Genomic DNA, 20,042 nt, shown 5'->3' on the forward strand with positions numbered 1-20,042 from the left:
TCTTACTTGTTTTATTTTAATTTCTTATATAAAAAAATAATTTTCCAGGCTGATACAGAGCAACACAGGTATAGTTAAAAACACAGGTATAGTTAAAAACTGGGAAGCATTATTCCAAAATTTTAGCCGAAACCAAAAGTACCGACATTTTGGTTTAGTAAAACTATAACCAAAACTAAAGTATAAGTGAAATCAAAACTAAAACCGGCTGAAACTTAAAAAAGTATGTTAAAAAGTCCCTTTATATTTTACTTACCACCAAACTAGTACTAAAATGAAAAGAGAAAAAAAAAAACATTAATAAAAAAGTATTTAATCCCAAAATATGGGCCATATTATACGGCAGTTACACATATATCATACACTCAGCGTTGTTGGCAATACGTTGCAATTTATCAGCAACCCAACGTTGTCAACAAAATTGTTACTGGTTAGCGCTACACTATTAGCATTTGACTGTAACAATTGCATTGACCCAATGCAGCAACATGGTTGGCGTTGCGTTGACTTATGAGTAGCTGTATATTTTTTTGATGATTTGGCAGATGAGTGGAGCTATGTTGACATTACGGTTGGCATTTAAAAACTGTTGCCCAATTTTGATATTGTTATAGAGAATAAATATTTTTAGTCAATAAAGTTCAGATAAATGCAAGGGTTTAAAATAAAATATCACTATTTAAAATAATATTATTTAAATTATAATACATAAATGCATACACTTAATGTTATTATGTTATTTATTCGTTTACAAATGCAAGTTATAAAATAAAAGCATAATAAAATTTTTTTATTAATATTAGAGTTAAATATATAGATTTACATTGGAACACTCAAAAAAATGATACTATAAATAAAAATCTTTAAATCATTAATCATAATGCTGTACCTAATGATCTAAATAATTTTAGCAAGTTTTCTCCTCCTCAATCTATTGCAATATTTTGCAAAGCAAAGCGATAATTTTATGGCACAAACAACCTTGGCATCTGTACCACAACATATAGAAGGATTACGCCGAAAATCATCTAAGTAAAATTAAACACAAATTATGAGAGTTAACTATAAACTGATGTACTTTTAATTTATACTAAACACTAAAATTTACTTTCAATAAATTTCTAAAATTTATTAAAATAATCAATAACGGTATACAGGCCCGCACAGAGACTTTGTGGTGCCCAAGGACAATTTTTGTTCGGTGCCCAAAACATTGGATTTCTGACTATATTGAATTAATCATAAATTTCATTGATTATTGTCCGTGAAAACAATACTTATTTTTGTATTAACAACTGCTGCACATAAACACTCTTTATTCGAACTTGGTTATATATGATAAGACAAAAATAAAAATATAATTTAAAATGAATGGAATTATATATTTCATCAATAAATGTTAACTATGAAGACTAGTCAGATCACACTAATTTCACCTACAGGGCTTTCTTCTTTGCGAAACAAGTGATGAAATTTTTGTACAATAAAGTCTTGGCAAGGTCTTTTTCAATAGAAACCACCATTAGGTTAGTAAGGCATTTTTCAGTCATCGATGAAGCAATTTGGGTTTGATGAGAGCAAGCTTACTGAAAGAGCGCTCTCCTTTAGCCACTAAAACCGGGATTATATTCAAAATGCGAAGCAAAATGCAGATCAAAGTAAGTATTGACTGAAGACCTTTCTGGTAGATTCTGTTAAGCAAATTGATAGAAGAAAAAGTTTCTATTTGTCATAAAGTATTTGATTGCTTCAGAACATCTAGCTGACGAATTTTTTTAATCAACTCCTCTTCTTTTACATCATTTACATAGAGATTTGCCAGGACTTTTATTTTTTTTCTTCATCACTAGAAGGAGATGGAGAAAATCATATAAACAAAAACATACCCGTCGTCTTTTGAGTTGTATCCATTCTGTATCTTATATGCTGAAGCAGCGTGCCAAGAGCAACATTAAATACGTTCACCTCAAAACCCTTTGGTTCGTCTTCGTGAAAGTAGGCTGTGTTCATTGACTCTCCATAAAGTTTTTTCCTTTTACTTGTCCTCTTCTTAAAAAAATTATTTTGAAACCCAAACAAATCTAAACCAGATGCTTCCAGTTTCGCTTCTTTAAGGATTTGGGGCCAAAAAGAACGTAGTTGGTCAAGATCATCAATAAGAGTCTTTAAAAACTTTGTCTCGTCATCCAAAGAATGGTTTCTGATTGAAAAAGGAGGCAAGCATCGTTGATACATAGAAGAGCCTTGAACCAGAAAGAAGTCAAGACAATGAATTCAAATGATTGAACCCACTTTTTGAGTGCCTTAACTAAAGTCAGTTGATGATCTTCTAAATCAAGTTCTTCAAGGAGTTTCAAGGACTTCAGTATTTTTTTTTCGTTTCGACAATGGCCGCACAGCTACTATACGTGCACTCCATCTTGTTTGAGACGTTTAGAGAAAGAAATGATTAGTTGCCTCATTCAAATTTTTCCAGCGCATGGGGCTACTACTAAAAAGGTTATACAACAATTGAACGTTGTTAAAATAGTTTTTGACTACAGTAGAGGATTCTGCAGAATGAACCTCCAGCTAAATTGAGACTATGCGCACTGCAAGGCATGAACAAAGCTTGAGGATTTTTCTCGAGAATAATGACTTGCACTACTTTGTATGCACCGGACATATTAGCCCCGTTATCATAGCCTTGGCCCCTACAGTTCCTTAAATCAATTTGGCTTTAATCCAAAAACGCCTATAATCAGCTTTGCAATTCCAGTACCCTCTTTTTCTCCAGATTTTCTACCTTCAGAAAACGCTCTTTTACTATCCATTGGTTGTCAGATTCTAGACAGAAAAATCGAAGAACGAAAGTAATTTGTTTCATATGAGACACGTCCGGAGCTCTATCAACAATTATGGTAAAGTAAATGAGTGTGTGGACCTCTTCGATAATTGCAGCAAAAACAATTTAACCACATGCAGTAATGAACTCATTTTGAGTTCTCCAGCCTAAATAGTGCACTTGCATTCTTGTTCCTTGTTTTTGGTGTCAAGAAACTTCTTCTGGATGGAACTGAAGTGTCTTATTGTGTTTCCCCAACAGCACAAGGGTGGCTAAAAAATTACCATTATCGTTAAACATGTTTGATGAACCTACACAAATATGAATTAAATATTTCAATAAAATTACAACTAGATCAGTATTTCAAGCAACATTAAAAATATTTTATGAACATAAGCTGCTAACACACCTCGAAAACTTAGATCCAGGACGCAGCGTAAAATTTCATACCACTTAGATGCCTCATTTCTTATTGACTTTTCAAGTTCTGAATCAAACCCGGTCTAATTTTTTAAGGCTTCAAAGGCTGATTTCCAGACGATGTAGTGATTTCTCTGTTGAACATTACATTAATGGCTTTTAATCTTTTCTCCTTGCTTTCGCCAATTATCTTTTATTCCGCCATTCCACATCAAGAGGAAAGACTAAAATCCAGGGCCAAAATTATGCCTTTGTCCAAAAATAGAGCAGGGAGAACAAACGAAAGCTTTTGCAGTTCCAATCCAGATAAGCCAGTCTCTATTAATGTACTCTCCGTTGAGAGAAGTTTCGTAAAAAACGGAGGCAGGAACATTTTTATTTGTAGGATCTCTAGGAATAAAAACAGATTTTAAAATTCTCCATTAAGTATGACTAAATCGCGTTTGACTTTAGATAAAACACACTTTCACAAAGCAAGGTTGTTTCTAACTGCTTAATCAACCAGTTGAATTGCCTCTTGATCCTAAATTAAAAAAAGCATTTGAGAGTTGTTGTATGTTTTTAATATCTGCAGATATTAAATGATATATTTTTAATATCAGCAAGTTTTTCATAAAATAAGAATGTGTCCAAAACTCACCCGGTTATCATCTACTTCTTCAAAAACCGTTGAGAAATTTGATAGGGAATATGGCTTTCTTGGACTTAAGGGTTCATCAACGCTGTTGGCAGCATGTTCCATCTAAAAAAGAATTGTTTTTACACTTTTGAAATTATGAATATTAGATTGTGAATAAAAAAATCAAGCAGTTAACCTATACCTTGACTACTTGGTCGGACGTAGAGTTATTAGGTGTCTTTTTTTTAACTTTATCTTTTCTATTAAAGAACAAAAAATAAAAAAATAAAACAGTACAAAAATTTTTTTTAGTCATGACGTAGTTATTCATGCGCATAATGAGTGTTATTTTACCCCCCAAAACTGCCTATTCTTTTATCTAATATAACTAACTCAAAAATTGTCAAAACTGTTTGAAAACTTGAACACGAATTCTTTAATATATTTAGAATGTTGTCTATGAAACAGAATTTTTTAAAACATTGTTGGTTTTACTGTTGAAATTCAAGCTTTAAGATATAAAAATTAAGGGAATTTCGGGACCGAAACATGATAAAAATGAATTTAAAAAAAAATTAAATAATTTTGCTTCATAGACATCATTCCTAATATGTTCGTCTTTAAACCAGCAAAATTTCAGTATTACATTTTTGTTGCTTTTTTTGATATTTTTAACAGCTGTTCAGATGGTTTCCATTGAAAACACGGTATAGTAGCCTCGGGAAACATTGTTTTCATAGCTAAAATACTTGATAATGTCCCATCCAACTTTAATGCTGATCTCTCAAGACATTTGTTTTTTTTTACAATACTAAACAATCGTTCTAACTCAGCGTTAATGTGGGGAATAATGAGAACAATTTCAGCTAATTTTGGTAGCAGTTTAAAACGTTTAACTGAAGTGTTGGGAATGACCATTTTCGAAATATGGTACCATAAAACGTCAATTCTGTAGTGAAACAAAGGTTCACCTCCAATATCATCAAGAATCTTTTCAGGTATCTTAGCTTCCTCAAAAACATTATCATCAAAATCATTGTTCTTTAAAATCTGATAATCGCTAAACTCCTCATACAAATCATCAGGTTTGATACCATTCATCAAGTGTGGGAACCGGTCATAAAAATACTGAACTTGCTCCCACTTCGAGTTTTCACTGTCTAAAACATCCACCCAACCAACATTAACAATTAAATCGTCATTAAGAGGAAATTTGTGCTTAATATATTTAAAAGACGACTTGAAAAAATAGTAAGCAGCATCATGAAATTCTTTTGTTTTTGTGAAATATCTCCTGTTTCAAAGAGTTGCCTCAGTTTTTGTTTTGTTAGAACTCCAAGATAAATATCTTGAGTATCAATATAATTTTTTGAATCTTCTAAGTCTATTTCTAAAACCGATGAAATGTTTTTCAGTTTGTTTGGTAGAATAATGCGCTTAGCCAGCTTTTTGCCTAGACTTTCCATTGCTGATTTTAGACAATGAATTGTTGGCTCTTCTTGCTGCAATAGTAGATTGAAATGTAAAAACAAAGGTAATGCTGAAGTTAGAAAAAGCATTGCTGGTTCCAAAATTGGATTATGAAATTTGTCATATAAACGCTTAAACCTTTCAACAGCAAAACTTTCACTTGAAAAATAAGCTTTCAGGCTTGTATATTTGACAATAGCTCTTGAAATACTTTTCTCTAATGATAGCCATCTAATAGATGCTTTAGAATGCCTTGATATTCTTGATTACAAAATTCAAAGTACTCTCTCAATTTGCCTTTTCGTTTTGCACTCTTATCAAACCAATAGTACAAGTCAATCATAACATTTTCGACATTTAATGCAATATAATCACAAAAAACATCATGTGCTTTACTAGCAGCTAAGTGTGCAAGATTACAAGGGCAGCCACCAATAAAGATATTATTATTTTTTTTTAAAAATCTTGATGCAACTGAATTTCTTTTTCCAATCATAAAGTTTTTATTATCAACACTTAAACTTATGCAATTTTCCCATGGAATTTCATATACTTCAAATTTTTTTTCTATAGAAGAAAAGATAACAGCAGCCTTTAAGGAGAATTGATGTTGTTCTTTGTTTAATTTAATTTGTTTAAATATAGTAGTTTTAATAAATAAATGTTTGTTTGTTCTTGGTTTTTTACTTATTTGTTTTCCGATTCTTAAGAACTAGACAACTTAGCTAAGCAAGTTTTGTTTTGTTTTTTTGGGCAATTGGAAATACCTGAAAGCTATTTTTTAGTGCAATTGGAAAGAACTGAAGGGTAAAAATATATGAAATCATCCAGACCATGACACCCTTACGTCTCAGAGTTTGTTTATTTTTACACCACTTGCAGTCCATATCAAAAAAATAATAACTGCGAAAATTTTAGTTAAAAATACCAATGGGTTCCAGAGATATCGTCACTTGAAATAATGCTGGCTCAGCATTTTAGTGATTTTCTGAAGCGACTACAAAGCAACTTTGACATACAGTATCTTCATAATGGCTTAGGGAAGTTTCCTAAAATTTGGTACTCTAATAGATTTTAACTTGAGAAATCCAAAAATAGCACTCTTAAGACTCGATTATCTCAAAAAATGCCTCATTTGTCCAATTTTGTTCAAAATTATTGACTTGTAAATTAGTGATTTTTGGAGGTAAAATGAAGACTGTGGCCCAAAATCCCGAGTAAAAAGTTTAATTGTATATCATTATTTCATCTTAGGTTCACTGAAAAAAATTAGATTCATCAATTGTCTCTCTAATACGTGATCAAAATTTGCATTTAAAAATGGTGTCTTTTTAGAAAAATTTAAATTTTGTAACAAAAGCAATTAAAATATTTTGTAAAACATTTATTTGAATAAAACATCAAATAGTGTCATTTATTGACTAGTTTAGGACATTTATAGTCATGGGCCAAGGGAGATACCTTCCCCTCCCACAAGAGGCCCCTAAGCCCCTCCCCCAATCTCCCTAGATTTTTTTTTTTTTTTTTTTTGCATAAAATGAATAAATAATGCAAAAACATACAATTTAATTTTAATTTTGAAAAAAAAAAAATTTCATTATTTCAAATTGGTGACTTAAAACCTCCTTTTATATAAAAAACAAACATAAGTTTTGTTTTGTTCTTTTTAAAGGTATTTACTTGTTTGTATTTTCTTAAAGAATTACTTTTAATTTTATAGTTTTTATATTATTTTGTTAGGTAATAAATAATAAAAATAATTAATATGGAGAAATGTGACATTGGAAAAAGTCTTAACATTCATTGCCCCAAACTGGATTTTCAAGAAAACCAGGTTTTGTTCAATTTAAAGATATTCCTTGTGAAAAACAAGAAGAAATAATATGGCGAGCAAATTTAAAGGAAAAATATAGTTCAATAAGAATTATATGTTGTTATCATGAGCAATTCTATGGAAAATATTTTGAGAGAAAAATTACAAAGTGTTGCAATCCTTTTGGAACACACAAGGAAAGTAAAAAAATTGCTATAAAAGGTAATCTTACCTTATTTACAACAGAATTGATATGGAAATTAAAAAAAAACAATTTATTATTTATAAAATGTTTGATAATTTCAATTATTTTAACCACGTAAAACTAAATTTGTTTTTTAGGTAATATAAAGATTTCCATAGACATGGCAAACTATTTGCAAAAAAATAATGTTTATGTAACCCCAGGTTGGAAATTCTGCAGTAAATGTTACAAAAAAGCAATAGAAACTGATGAAGATTTAAATTCACAGGAGGAATGGGAATCCAAAAGTGAGAAAAAAATTAAGTTAGATACCACTATAGAATTGCTTGGAATTTCACCAGTCAAACTAAAAAGTCTTTCAAAACACAGCAAATTGCCTGTAGCAAAACAAAAGTTTGAGAAAACTATTGACAGAGTTGCAAAAATGATCTCATTAGCATATAGTATTAAAGAAACTTTTTTAACAACAGAAATAAAAAGCCCCATTTTAAACAACAACATTAACAATGACTATGATCTAGACATTTTAATGTATGAAATAAAAAATAAAATTTCAGAGATTGACTCTTATTGCCATAAGGTGCAAATGTTAACACTCGCACCAAAATCATGGACACGTAAAAAGATATCAAACTACTTTGAAGTGTCTGAGTATCTTGTTCGAACAGCAAGAAAAGTTAAAAATGAGAATGGAATTCTATCATTACGCGAAAAAAACTGGAAACCCACTTTCACCAGAAACAGTTAATTTAGTGATTAACTTTTATCAAAGTGATGAATTTTCAAGATTGATGCCAGGAAAAAAAGATTATGTAAGTATTAAGAAAAACCAACATGTTCAAAAAAGATTATTGCTACTCAATCTTAATGAATTACTTGTTGCATTTAAAAAAGACTACCCTAACGTCAAAGTCAGTTTGTCAAAAATTTTGTACTCTTAAACCTAAATGGTGTATTACAACTAATGCGTCAGGTGCCCAAAATGTATGTGTTTTCATACATCACCAAAATACAAAATTTCTCATTGATGCCATTAGGTGGAATAAAAGTTATAAAGATTTCATGGCATTGATTGTTTGCTGTCTTGAAAATGCAGAATGTATGTTGCATCGATGTAACCAATGCCCTGGTATTAAAGTGTTAAAAAGTTTTTTAGTGCAGGAGTTTATGGACCATGAGCATGAAGAAGATGTAGTATTTAAGCAATGGCAGAGTACCGATCGTACAACACTACTTTCACAGTCATTGCCACTAGATGAATTTAATGATTTATTATGTGACAGCATTGACAACCTTACCACTCATTCATATATTGCAAAAACACAAAGTAGATACTTAAAAAACTGTAAAGAAAATCTTAACCAAAACGAATGCTTAATTTTAAGAGATTTTGCTGAAAACTATCAATATGTTGTTCAGGATGAGGTTCACAGTTATCACTGGAGCAAAAGTCAATGCTCACTTTATACAATTGTACTTTATTTTATAGAGAACAAACTTCTCAAACATAAATCTTTTTGTTACCTTTCAGAAGATGTTGATCATGACACAGGATTTATTTACAAGACTCAGGAAGATATAACTAGATATATCAAAGAAAATCTACCTGATGTATCAAGTGTGAAATACTTTTCCGATGGTTGTGCAGCACAATTTGAAAATTTTAAAAATTTTATCAATCTTTGTCATCACAGTAAAGACTTTGATTTAAATGCTGAATGGGTATTTTTTGCTACCAGTCATGGTAAATCCCCCTGAGATGGTATTGGTGGGACTGTTAAAAGAGTAGTATGTCAAGAAAGTCTAAAACAAATAACTACTGGGCAGATTTTAGATGTTAATTTAATGTACTCCTTTTGCAAAGCCAAGATAAATGGAATTTATTTTAAGTTATTTTCAAAAGAAGAAATTGATCAAACACGAGCGCAATTAGAAAAAAGATATTTAGGTGGAAGAACAATTCCTGGCACAAGGATGTATCATCATTTTATTCCAATTGCTCCAAACACTATAAGTTATAAAAAAATAAGTACTGATGCATGCACTGAAATATTTGATATCATTCCAAAAAGCAAACATTATGTAGATATTTCATTAAATATTAAAAAAATGGATTATATTGCATGTTTTTATGATTGATTTTGGTGGGTAGGGATTGCTGAAGATGTAAGTGAGCTTGATATAAAGGTCAGATTCATGCATCCACATGGACCAGGTAAAAACTTCTTTTGGCCAATGAGAACTGATGAGTGTTGGGTGCTCAATTCTGAAGTTATATGCCTAATTTCTACACTGCAAACAATATCAAGTCGTACATACAACATATCTGATTTAGATTTGAAGAATATAAACTGTTGGTTACAAAAAAAAAATTAATTATGTTTAAAATAATTTTTTTTTATTTTATTTACCTATTTTGCATATAAATTGTCTTTTATTTTTTTCAAATTCTTGAATTGTAGGCTGAGAAGGAGGGGTGGGGGGTTAAACAAATCACAAATCACTCCCATCTTATTATGTCAATGACTATATTAGTCTAAAACTACATAAAGATATTGATTGTCAAAATGTTTTAAAAACGTTTTAATACCTTTGGTTTTAAAATTTATGACTTAAAATCGTAAAAAGATCTTTGAAATAAGAGGTATTTATCGATTTGAAGTAACGCAAATAAACTGTTTCTCAAACTTAAACTGAAAAAATATGTTTTTAAAATGTATTTTAACAATCAACTATTATTTATTCATTTTATGTAAAAAAAAAAAAAAAAAAAAAAAAAAAGGGGGTTTGGGGGGGGGGGGGTGTGGCGTGGAGCCTCCTGTGGGAGGGGAGGGCGTCTTCCTTGGCCCATGACTATAAATATCCTAAACTAGTCAATAAATAACACTATTTGATGTTTTATTCAAATAAATGTTTTACAAAATATTTTAATTGCTTTTGTTACAAAATTTAAATTTTTCTAAAAAGACACCATTTTTAAATGCAAATTTTGATCATGTATTAGAGAGACAATTGATGAATCAAATTTTTTTCAGTAGACCTAAGATGAAATAATGATATACAATTAAACTTTTTACTCGGGATTTTGGGTTACAGTCTTTATTTTACCTCCAAAAATCACTAATTTACAAGTCAATAATTTTGAACAAAATTGGACAAATTAGGTATTTCTTGAGATAATCGAGTCTTGAGGGTGCTATTTTTGGATTTCTCAAGTTAAAATCTATTAGAGTACCAAATTTTAGGAAACTTCCCTAAGCCATTATGAAGATACTGTATGTCAAAGTTGCTTTGTAGTCGCTTCAGAAAATCACTAAAATGCTGAGCCAGCATTATTTCAAGTGACGATATCTCTGGAACCCATTGGTATTTTTCACTAAAATTTTCGCAGTTATTATTTTTTTGATATGGACTGCAAGTGGTGTAAAAATAAACAAATTCTGAGACGTAAGGGTGTCGAAAATTATTTTTTTTGGATGATTTCATATTTTTTTACCCTGAAGTGTTTTTTAGTCACTTCACACAGTATAACTGGTACTGATTTGAGTAAGTTTACTATTTTTTTATTTATTTTATATTGGATTTATTTTATATTAGATGTATATTTTATGTATTTAACACGAAAAACTGACTGTAATTTGTTGACACAAAAGTGATCAACAAATTACAGTCAGTAATTTGTTGATCACTTACTTAAATAATTTTGTGCATTGTAGTCTAGATTCTTTGTTAGATTAAAAATAATTGATGTAAATAAATATTGTTTAATATTTTTATTAAACGACTTATGTATATAAACATAAAAAGATATGGATTTCAATAAATCTTAAGTTTAATTGTAGTCTTAGATTAGAAAAGATCACAATTCTTTTCCATTTTTTTATTATTCAGCTTTAACAATAGTTATGTTACTGGCAAAGCCGGATTTACAGTTTTAGGGGCCCTAGGCCAAAAAAAGCCTGTGGCCCCATATTTAGAAGTATTATGTTAGTTTAAAAAAATATAATCTTAGTTTAGCGTAATTAAAAGTTTTATTTCAATTTTTTAAATATATTTTTTAAAATCTACATAATCTTTTTTCTATATTTTTCATTAACGAAATTTTTAAATAATGAATCTTTAATAATTGACTTCATTTTGTCTGCGTTGCTTGATAATAATGCAAAATTGTTTAACGTTTTTTGTGATATAGTTGATCGCAAATCATTTTTTGTTAATTTTAATTTTGAAAATGACCTTTCTCCAGAGCAGTTGGATATCATGAAACATTTGAAAATCCTAAGAATGATTTCAGTATTTAAAAACGTAGCCTCCATTTGTTTTTCCTTTATAAGTTAGTACAAAAACAAGTGGGACAATTCAGGAACTTGAGTATTAAAATGTTCTTTCAAATACAGATGTAGATGTTCAATTTCTGCATATAAATTATCATCAATATCTTCCGTGTAGTCTTTCACCAGACGATTAACGCATGTCTTCAGCTTATCTTTGTTGAATCTCGTGTCTATTAAAAATACACATTTGTCATTCAGTTCCTAATAGCATTGAGCTTTTTCTTTTAAATTTGTAGTAAGATTATTATTAGTTTTTAAAAAAACGTTTGTCTTAAACTCTTCACCTGGACTTAATTAGGGTTCTTCTGATCAGTTTTCACCTAGTAGCGCTTTCTTATTACGGTGTCTCTTTTGTAAATAATCTATGTCTGGCAACAGTAGTTTTGCATCTTGTTCTATTAAATCAAATGTGTTAGTTAATCCAAGAAGATAATCTCCAAGAGATGAATAAAGTTCAGCTTATGTATCTTGAGTAATAGTTGCACTTTGCAATGATTTGGAAACAGTGTTCATTCGTTGCAAAATTTAATCCCATATTATTGTTTGTAAAGCAAATTCAAAAGTTTCCATTTTCGATAGTAAATTTCCAGCTGCAGCTCTTGTTTTATGTTTCAAAACTTTCACACTAATTGATTTTGACCAATCCTTCCATTAATTTATTGTAGTTCTGGTGAATGGTTTTGACTGAGTCAGCATGAACGCTCTACCGAGTATTCGATAGTGATTTCAATGAACTACTTGCAAACTGTTCCAAAACATGCCACAACTTTGTAGAAGCAGAGAAAAAATTGTACATTTCTTGAACAAAACCAAAAAAAAATGGTTCCTTCGATGCAGCAATATACAGCAGCCTCTTTGCCAAGTTAAGAGAATGACCTGAGCATGGTAAGAATTTTGCCAGCTTATTGAACTCCAAAATTCTAGTTTTCATTCCTTTATATTTTCCAGTCATATTGCTTGAGTTATCATAAGACTGGCTTCTGCAGTTGCTAATTTCCAAGTTCAATTTTACGTTTAAAAAGTCCACGGTTGCATTTGCTAAATTTTCCCTGGTGTGATTATAGATGTAAATGAAGTTGACAAATCCTTCAATGGGCTCATTAGAAATTTGACCAATGTACCTCAAGATCAAACATAGTTGATCTTAGTGACTCGCATCAGGTGTTGAATCTACTGGTAATCCATAATACTTAGATTTTAAAACATCATCGCTGATTGGTTGCAAAACTTTTCTTGCCATCAATACAGTTAATTCATTACATGTCTTCTTTGAGAGGTAGTATGTTTTTCCAGAACCACTGTCACCATAATTTTTTATGTGTTTGGCCAATAAAGGATCAAACTGAGCAATCAACTCAAGCAGACCAATAAAATTCCCATTGCTCTAAGACCCAAATTTTTCATTTGAACCTCTGAAAGCTAAGTTTCTTTCAATCAATGTGCAAATTACAGCTATAACTCTTCTTACAGCTATAACAGCCCTAATTATAGTTATTTTCTTGGTTTGATAAGTTGAACCAAGTAATTCTAGAAAATAATATTTTAGGAGGTTCTTGGTTGAACTTTTAATAAAAAGACGTAATGTTATTAAAAAAATGTCAAATGTTAAATAAAATTGTTGAGTTGATTGTTCCTTAAAGTTTATTTAAGTTTATATTTATACTACTTAACAAAATGTTGCAAAATGCTTTTTGTTTAATTTTCGTCTTAAAATATTTTATTTTTTTTTAATCACGAAAATATTTAGAAAAATAAAAAAGTAAAATTTTTTACACAGTTACTTTCTAATGAAAATGTATGCACTTTCCAAAAATTAAAATTTAATTTCGTTGCAATTTGATTTTGGGGCCCCTTTTTTTGCAAGGCCCCTAGGTCATGACATATTTGGTTACTGGCAATATGTTTAATGATAATAGTGAAATTGAAGTGGATAATATTAGGCTCAAAGAAGTTATTAATGTAAATAATAATAGGCAACTTGAAAATAGTTGTATTTAAGTAAAAGAGATAGGTCTAGGCAAGATGAAATTAATCGTTGTGGAAATGTAAGAAATAAAAATTCCGGCAAGCAAATTTTCTACTCAGCGAGCAGAAAACTTACTTGCCAGAATTAAGTGTCAAGCAGTGTTAATGTCTGTTAATTTGATTTTACTTTAGACAATTTAGAACAAAGCAAAGTATGAATTTTACTATTTATAGTAACAATTAGTAGCAGTTTTGAAATTAAATGATTTTAATTTTTTTTACAATTTCAAACATAATTATGTTCTTTTTTTTTAGTTGCCTTTGTCATCACTTGATTAGTTTGCTTACTGTTAAAACATGGTTTTAATTTTGTAAATTTAATATGATGTGAAATTTACTCTATTAATCATTAGTCAACAGCTAGAGTGAAGCTGGAGCTTAATTAAGAAATGCTGGAAATTAAAACAAAGGTAAAAATAATTTTGTTTACTGGTAACATAATAAAACCAGTTACTACTATTTATTGCGTCTTTTTTACTTTTTTTAACATGCTGCTTTGGAAGGACTTTCTCTCTCTCTCTCTCTCTCTCTCTCTCTCTCTCTCTCTCTCTCTCTCTCTCTCTCTCTCTCTCTCTCTCTCTCTCTCTTAGATGAGAGGGAGAATTAATAAAACTTTTTTAATTACTCGGGAGACAGTATTGTGTGCTTACAAATATTTTAAGCTATGCGCTATTGTTGCTGTGTTTTGTGTTGATAGACCTAGGCTGTTATAGCTATTTTTTATTCTTTATATTTTCTGTTATATTATTATCCTAATTTTACTAACAATAAAATGCAAATAATACTTTTTTAATTAAAAATCGTAACTTTTTTTTATTTTTTTTAGGTTTTTGCAGGCTTTACTTGACTTCCATTTTCTGGTACTTGTGTTGTGACAGATTTTAAAAAGAACTTAATTGATGTTAATGCGGTCGTTATGTCGTTAACTATAAGGGATGATATTGCTGATAGTGAGTCAAATAAAATATTATTTATAGATAAATTTGTATTTAATTTTTTAAATAATATATCAAGTTATTAATGTGTTTTTGTAATTAATGATTTAATTACTCATAACCCCTATTAAGGGTTGCTTACTGCTAGTTTTTTTTATTATTGCTACTGTTGTAAATTTCTACTGTTATTATTATAGTTGTAGTTGTTATTGTTATTACTATTGTTGTTATTACAATGATTATTACTGTATTATTACTCAGGTCAACGCAAATTTTTTTTTTCTGGTACCGAGCAAACAATTTTTTTTTTGTATAGCATTTCTCATTTTGATTTCAAATATGCAACTCATTTTTCACCATCACCTCAAGTTGTAAAAATAGTTGTAAACATTTATAACATTTGCACTTTCAATTAAAGTGCAAAAGCGAATTAAAAAAATCGCGAAAAAAATCATATAGTTGGGCCAGTAATGGTACCAACTGTTAGCCAACTGTTTTATTACTGTTGGGCTGTTAATGTACCATTAACGGCCCAACACTTAGCCAACTGTTTATAAAACAGTTGGCTAAGTGTTGGTAAAAGCGTTACGTTTTTTTCACGGTACTAACTAAATAGCCAACTGTTGGCCCAACTGTAGCTAATAGTTGGTTATTAGGATCGGGCCAACTATTTACCAATTGTTCAATGTTTACTGGGTTAACTGATTTATGTAACATAACATTGATAATATTTTAAAACAAGCCTTTTGTTCGGATAAGTGTTATGTTTTTGAATTTTAACTACATTTAAATTGAAACCATTGCAATCAGTCGTTGCAGAAAAAATAGAAATTGTGAAATTTCCATTTAAATTAACCTAAAATTCAATTTCATTTCATGTTATAAAGTTCTACAAATCTTAAAAAATTTCTTAAAGGAAAAAAAAATCTTCTATTTTGTTTTTAAATTTTTTGCTTAAAGTTATGCAAATAATCTTCCTTTATTATTATTGATAATTTGCCCGTTTGAAAATTTGCCGTTGTTGCGTTAAAAAAGTAAGCTGTTAAAAAAAATTTACAATGTGTGAATTCTGGGCGTGCGCAAAACAATGAAAACACTTAACGCTTATAGGCGTTAAAAGTAGTTAGCCTGTTAAAAATGTTTTTAAAATGGATAATCTTTTATTAGCGCAAACATGCACTGGTCAAACATAACAAACACGCAAAAAATTTTGCGATAAGTAAGATGTAAAAAACTTGAACAATGTTTTATGATTGATGTTTGATATTTAAATTGTTTTTCTATATAATTTAAATTTTTATTTTATTGTTTATAATTATTGAAGTCGATCGCTATTGCGAAGTTTTCAAAAACTGCTTGCCACTTCTAAAAATGATTAAATGAACTCCTGCAAAACTGATTTCTACTACTAGCCAACTACCTAGCTTATACCAGCTGGTTTTGCTAGAAGTGCCAAATATGGAGAAATGTGGCATTTTCGAAAACAGCGCGGAAACATTTTGTTATCAGAAACCCGGCTGATCCGAGATATATCAGCTAAGTTACACCGCAAAAATTTGTTTTATTAATTTAGCTAAATATGTTTGGTTAAGTAGATTTTGTAAAAGCTACAAACCTGTTTGGTAAAATATACCAAATTGTTTTTGTTATTTTAACTAAATTATTTTGTTTGATGATGTTTTTGCTTTTGTCTTCACGCAAGGTATAACAAATTTATTTGCTTAAATTTACAAAAGTAGTTTCAACAGAAAAGAAAAATTTATTAGTATTACTATAATCATGATTAACTGTGCTTATTGTGAATATACTGCAAGCTCCAGCAACTCTTATGAATGTTATTTAAAAGTTTTTCACGACAAACATAGTTATGGCGAAAGATTCATTTGCAATCAAGATGGTTGTCCGATGGAATATAATTCTTTCCAAAGTCTTAGAAAGCATATAAAAAAATTTCATCAAGAAGTTCTTCAAAGACCTACTTTAAAAGAAGCAGATATTACGCAACGATGTTTCTTTTCAAATAATTTGTTTTTAACTGTTCACGATACCCAACCTGTTTGCACAGATAGTATGTCAAATTTTGGTATTAGATTTGATGAAATCGATGGTATTTTCAAAAATTCTGCTGATCTTATTTCTAAACTAAGAAGTTATTCTAATCCGCCCCTAACCACTAAACTAAAAATTGTGGATGCATGTTCAGACTTTGTATCATCAATTGTAACAGGAATTAGTAAAGAGACCCAAGTAATTTTCGAAAAGCATGGTCTCCAAAATAATGAATATAATAACTTCTTTAAAAATATCTTAAGCCTCAAAAAACCTTTTCAAGGTTTAGAAAGTTTGCATAAACAAACAAGTTATTTTGAAAAGAAAGGGTATTATATAAAACCAAAATCATACTCTATAGGTCATTTTATAAGCACTCAAAGAACAGCTAAATGAATAGTTTGCTAAACTTGTATTGCAACAAGGCAATTTGTTTCATTAAAGCAGTGTCTTGAGGTTTTTCTTTGTCTTCCTGGTGACTTGATGAAATAAGAAGTAATATAAAACTATCTACTAATGGTTTAGTTTCAGACTTTAAAGATGGATAGTTGTGGCAAAATCATCAATTACATCGTCAACATATTCATTCCCAAAATACTTTTGTAACTCTAGTTTTTTGTTTTTTTGATGATTTAAAAACTGCCAATCCATTGGGTTCACATAGCACTGTTCACAAAATTGAAGCTTTCTGTACAGTTCTAAAATGTTTAAACCGCTTCATAACTCAAATATTTGGAATATTTTGTTATGTGCAGTTATATGTTCTTCTGGTCGCATTGGGTGTTCAAATAAAGATGCCTTTTTCTATACACATCGAAGAAATGACAGAATTTTCTATATACCTCGAAGAAGTGACAGAATTTTCTATATATATCGAAGAAATAACAGAATTAGAAACAAAAGGCTTTACTATAAAAATAGATGGGGATGAATTAAAAATATATGTTGTTCTTGCTCAAATTAATCATCGGTGGTTTAAATGGCGCATTAGGTTATGTGGAAAGTTTTACTGCGACATACCCATGCAAAATATGCAAAATGAAACGCATTTTTGTTGAATGTGTTAAATTACTTAGAACTAAAGAATGTTACGATTACGACGTTTCTTTACATGATTGTTCTCTCAACGGTATATTGCTCTAATAAAATTCCATCACTTCATGTTACTGATAATATTTATTGCGATATCATGTACGATTTGTTAGAAGGCATTTGCAATTTTGATTTTCAAAAAATGTTAAACTATCTAGTTTTTTAGAAAAAAAATCTTCAATCTTGGTGACATAAATAGCAGAATGAGAAATGTTTCATATGATCACTCGTCAATAGAGATGGCTCTTTTAATTACTTTTTTTTTACTTACACGAGTTAATTTTTATCAAAAGGTAAGTTACATAAGTAATTTTAAACGTTTTATTTAAATTTACATTCCGTATAAGTATTTAATTTTTTTGAAACAACATACTTTATAATGTAAGTTTTTTTACTTTCAGAAGTAAGTTATGTAAAAGAAGATTACATCAAAAAAGTAATTTACTTTTACATGTAAAAGAAAGTCACATAAAAAAGCTGTTTACATTTAATAGTTAATTACTTTTGAAAATTGCATCACATTATATAAAAAATGCGCAAACTGTAATTTACATTTACCTATAAAAGTAACTAATTAAAAAAAAAAATATGTTAAAAAGTAACTTGCATATGAAAGTAAAGTTTTTAAGTAGGAATTTTTTATTTTAAAAGTAATAACAAATCTTTATGAAAAATAAATTTAATAAAATAAAATTTAAATTACATATGCTTACATTTTATATAATTTGTAAAGTAAATTAAAAGTAATTTATACAAAGTAAGTAAGTAAATTTACTAATATTTTACAATAACTTTGACAGGATCTTGTACAAAAGTAATGCAAAAAAGTACAACTTTAAGGCACTAACATTTAGTTTGCCGCAAAATTTGATTTGCGCGACTTTAGGTATTTCTTCCCTGTAAAGTTTGAAAATATCAATAAGTTTCTGCTCCTGATTAAAACCCTCTCTAGTTCCGGTCCATGATAGTTTTCGCTATAATAACCATTCTTTGAATCAAACCGCCTCAAAAATGTTCACTCTCTGGCCAACCCATTCGAAAGGTCTGGAATTTAGGCAAAGCTGAAACAAGGCAGTTATCAGAAGGCGCATATACCTTTGAGTGACTCAGAAAGGGTAGTTTATTTGAAAGGAATATAATTGGTATAATTGTTAGTTCTTTTTTACAAATAAATGTATTTATTATTTAAAAAACTAAGGAGAGAAAGTTTAAACCTGTTCGGAATTATGAGGGCCATGACACCATGCCCTGAAAATAAAGGGCCCCGAACTTTTTATAAGGACGCTTTATTTTTGTAAAGGTTTTATGCCACTTTGATACAAAAAAAGTCCACCTGCTCAAGAATATCCTTTGACTCAAAAAGCCTTGGTTTCAACAACTGCAGTTGACATGAAAAATTTAGAGTTTTTTTACGTAAATATCTTTATCTGAGTGTAGTGTCAGTGGCTTAGCTACCGCAAGCCAGTAAAAGCAAAACTTACTGTCCCTTCAAGCAACTGAACCTAGAGCCGCAAGGTTTAAGAGCCCCAAGAAATATTTAAAAAGATTTTTTTAAGAAAAGTTATTGTTCCAGAGAAACAAGATATGGGCACCTTGGCCACGTATGTTTACTGACCAAAAATATTTTGTAAAGCCACAGTGTCATATGCGTATAACCCGAGCTGTAGCGAAGCAATTGTTTATACGTAGATTAAGAAATAAAACTTGAGGCGATTAGAGCCTGGAAAAAAATACCCTAAAACATTTAACATCTCTACCCAAAATGTGAGGGCAACAAATTAGTAACTTTTATTTTTCATTTTCTTGCACTAAATTTAAACCGAATAAGGTGGTTTTTTCAACATTTTTCTAAACATTCTAATATGGTACAAACAAGAACTTTAGTATGTTTTATTTACCAAAAGTATTTTTATTAACCAAAATCATTGGTTTTCCATAACTATATTAACATTAAATCTCAAAATTTACGCAAGTAGACATCATTATATGGGATCATCCATAAATGATGTCAGTAAATATAGAGGATCATCCATAAATGATGTCAGTAAATATAGGGGAAGGAGTGCTGGAAAGTTTGACACTAATTGACAATGGAGAGGGGGTGTTGAGGCCAAAATGATGTCAATTTAAATTGTTTTTTTAGTTTTAATGAGCAAATTTTAACGGTATTTACATATACTAAATGGTAGAGAAATGATGTTTTGTTTGTGGGGAAATTAATATTAAATGCGGGGAATTTGATATTATATTTTATTA

General features: G+C 29.7%; 1 protein-coding gene across 1 annotated transcript; it reads left to right on the top strand.

Annotated features, from left to right (window-relative positions):
* Positions 1-7,149: 7,149 nt before the first annotated feature.
* Positions 7,150-8,099, top strand: LOC136087064 (uncharacterized). The gene is made up of 2 exons (XM_065809570.1): positions 7,150-7,368; positions 7,489-8,099. The coding sequence occupies exon 2, from the start codon at positions 7,512-7,514 to the stop codon at positions 8,097-8,099; it is 588 nt and encodes a 195-aa protein (XP_065665642.1). The 5' UTR covers positions 7,150-7,368; positions 7,489-7,511.
* The last annotated feature ends 11,943 nt before the right edge of the window (positions 8,100-20,042 follow it).

The sequence above is a fragment of the Hydra vulgaris genome, chromosome 11 (genome assembly GCF_038396675.1).
Source record: "Hydra vulgaris chromosome 11, alternate assembly HydraT2T_AEP".
NCBI classification, from domain to species: domain Eukaryota; kingdom Metazoa; phylum Cnidaria; class Hydrozoa; order Anthoathecata; family Hydridae; genus Hydra; species Hydra vulgaris.

What these genes read in the sequence shown, in the direction of transcription:
- LOC136087064 (XM_065809570.1), top strand. Translation starts at nt 7,512, where the DNA reads ATGGCAAACTATTTGCAAAAAAATAATGTTTATGTAACCCCAGGTTGG.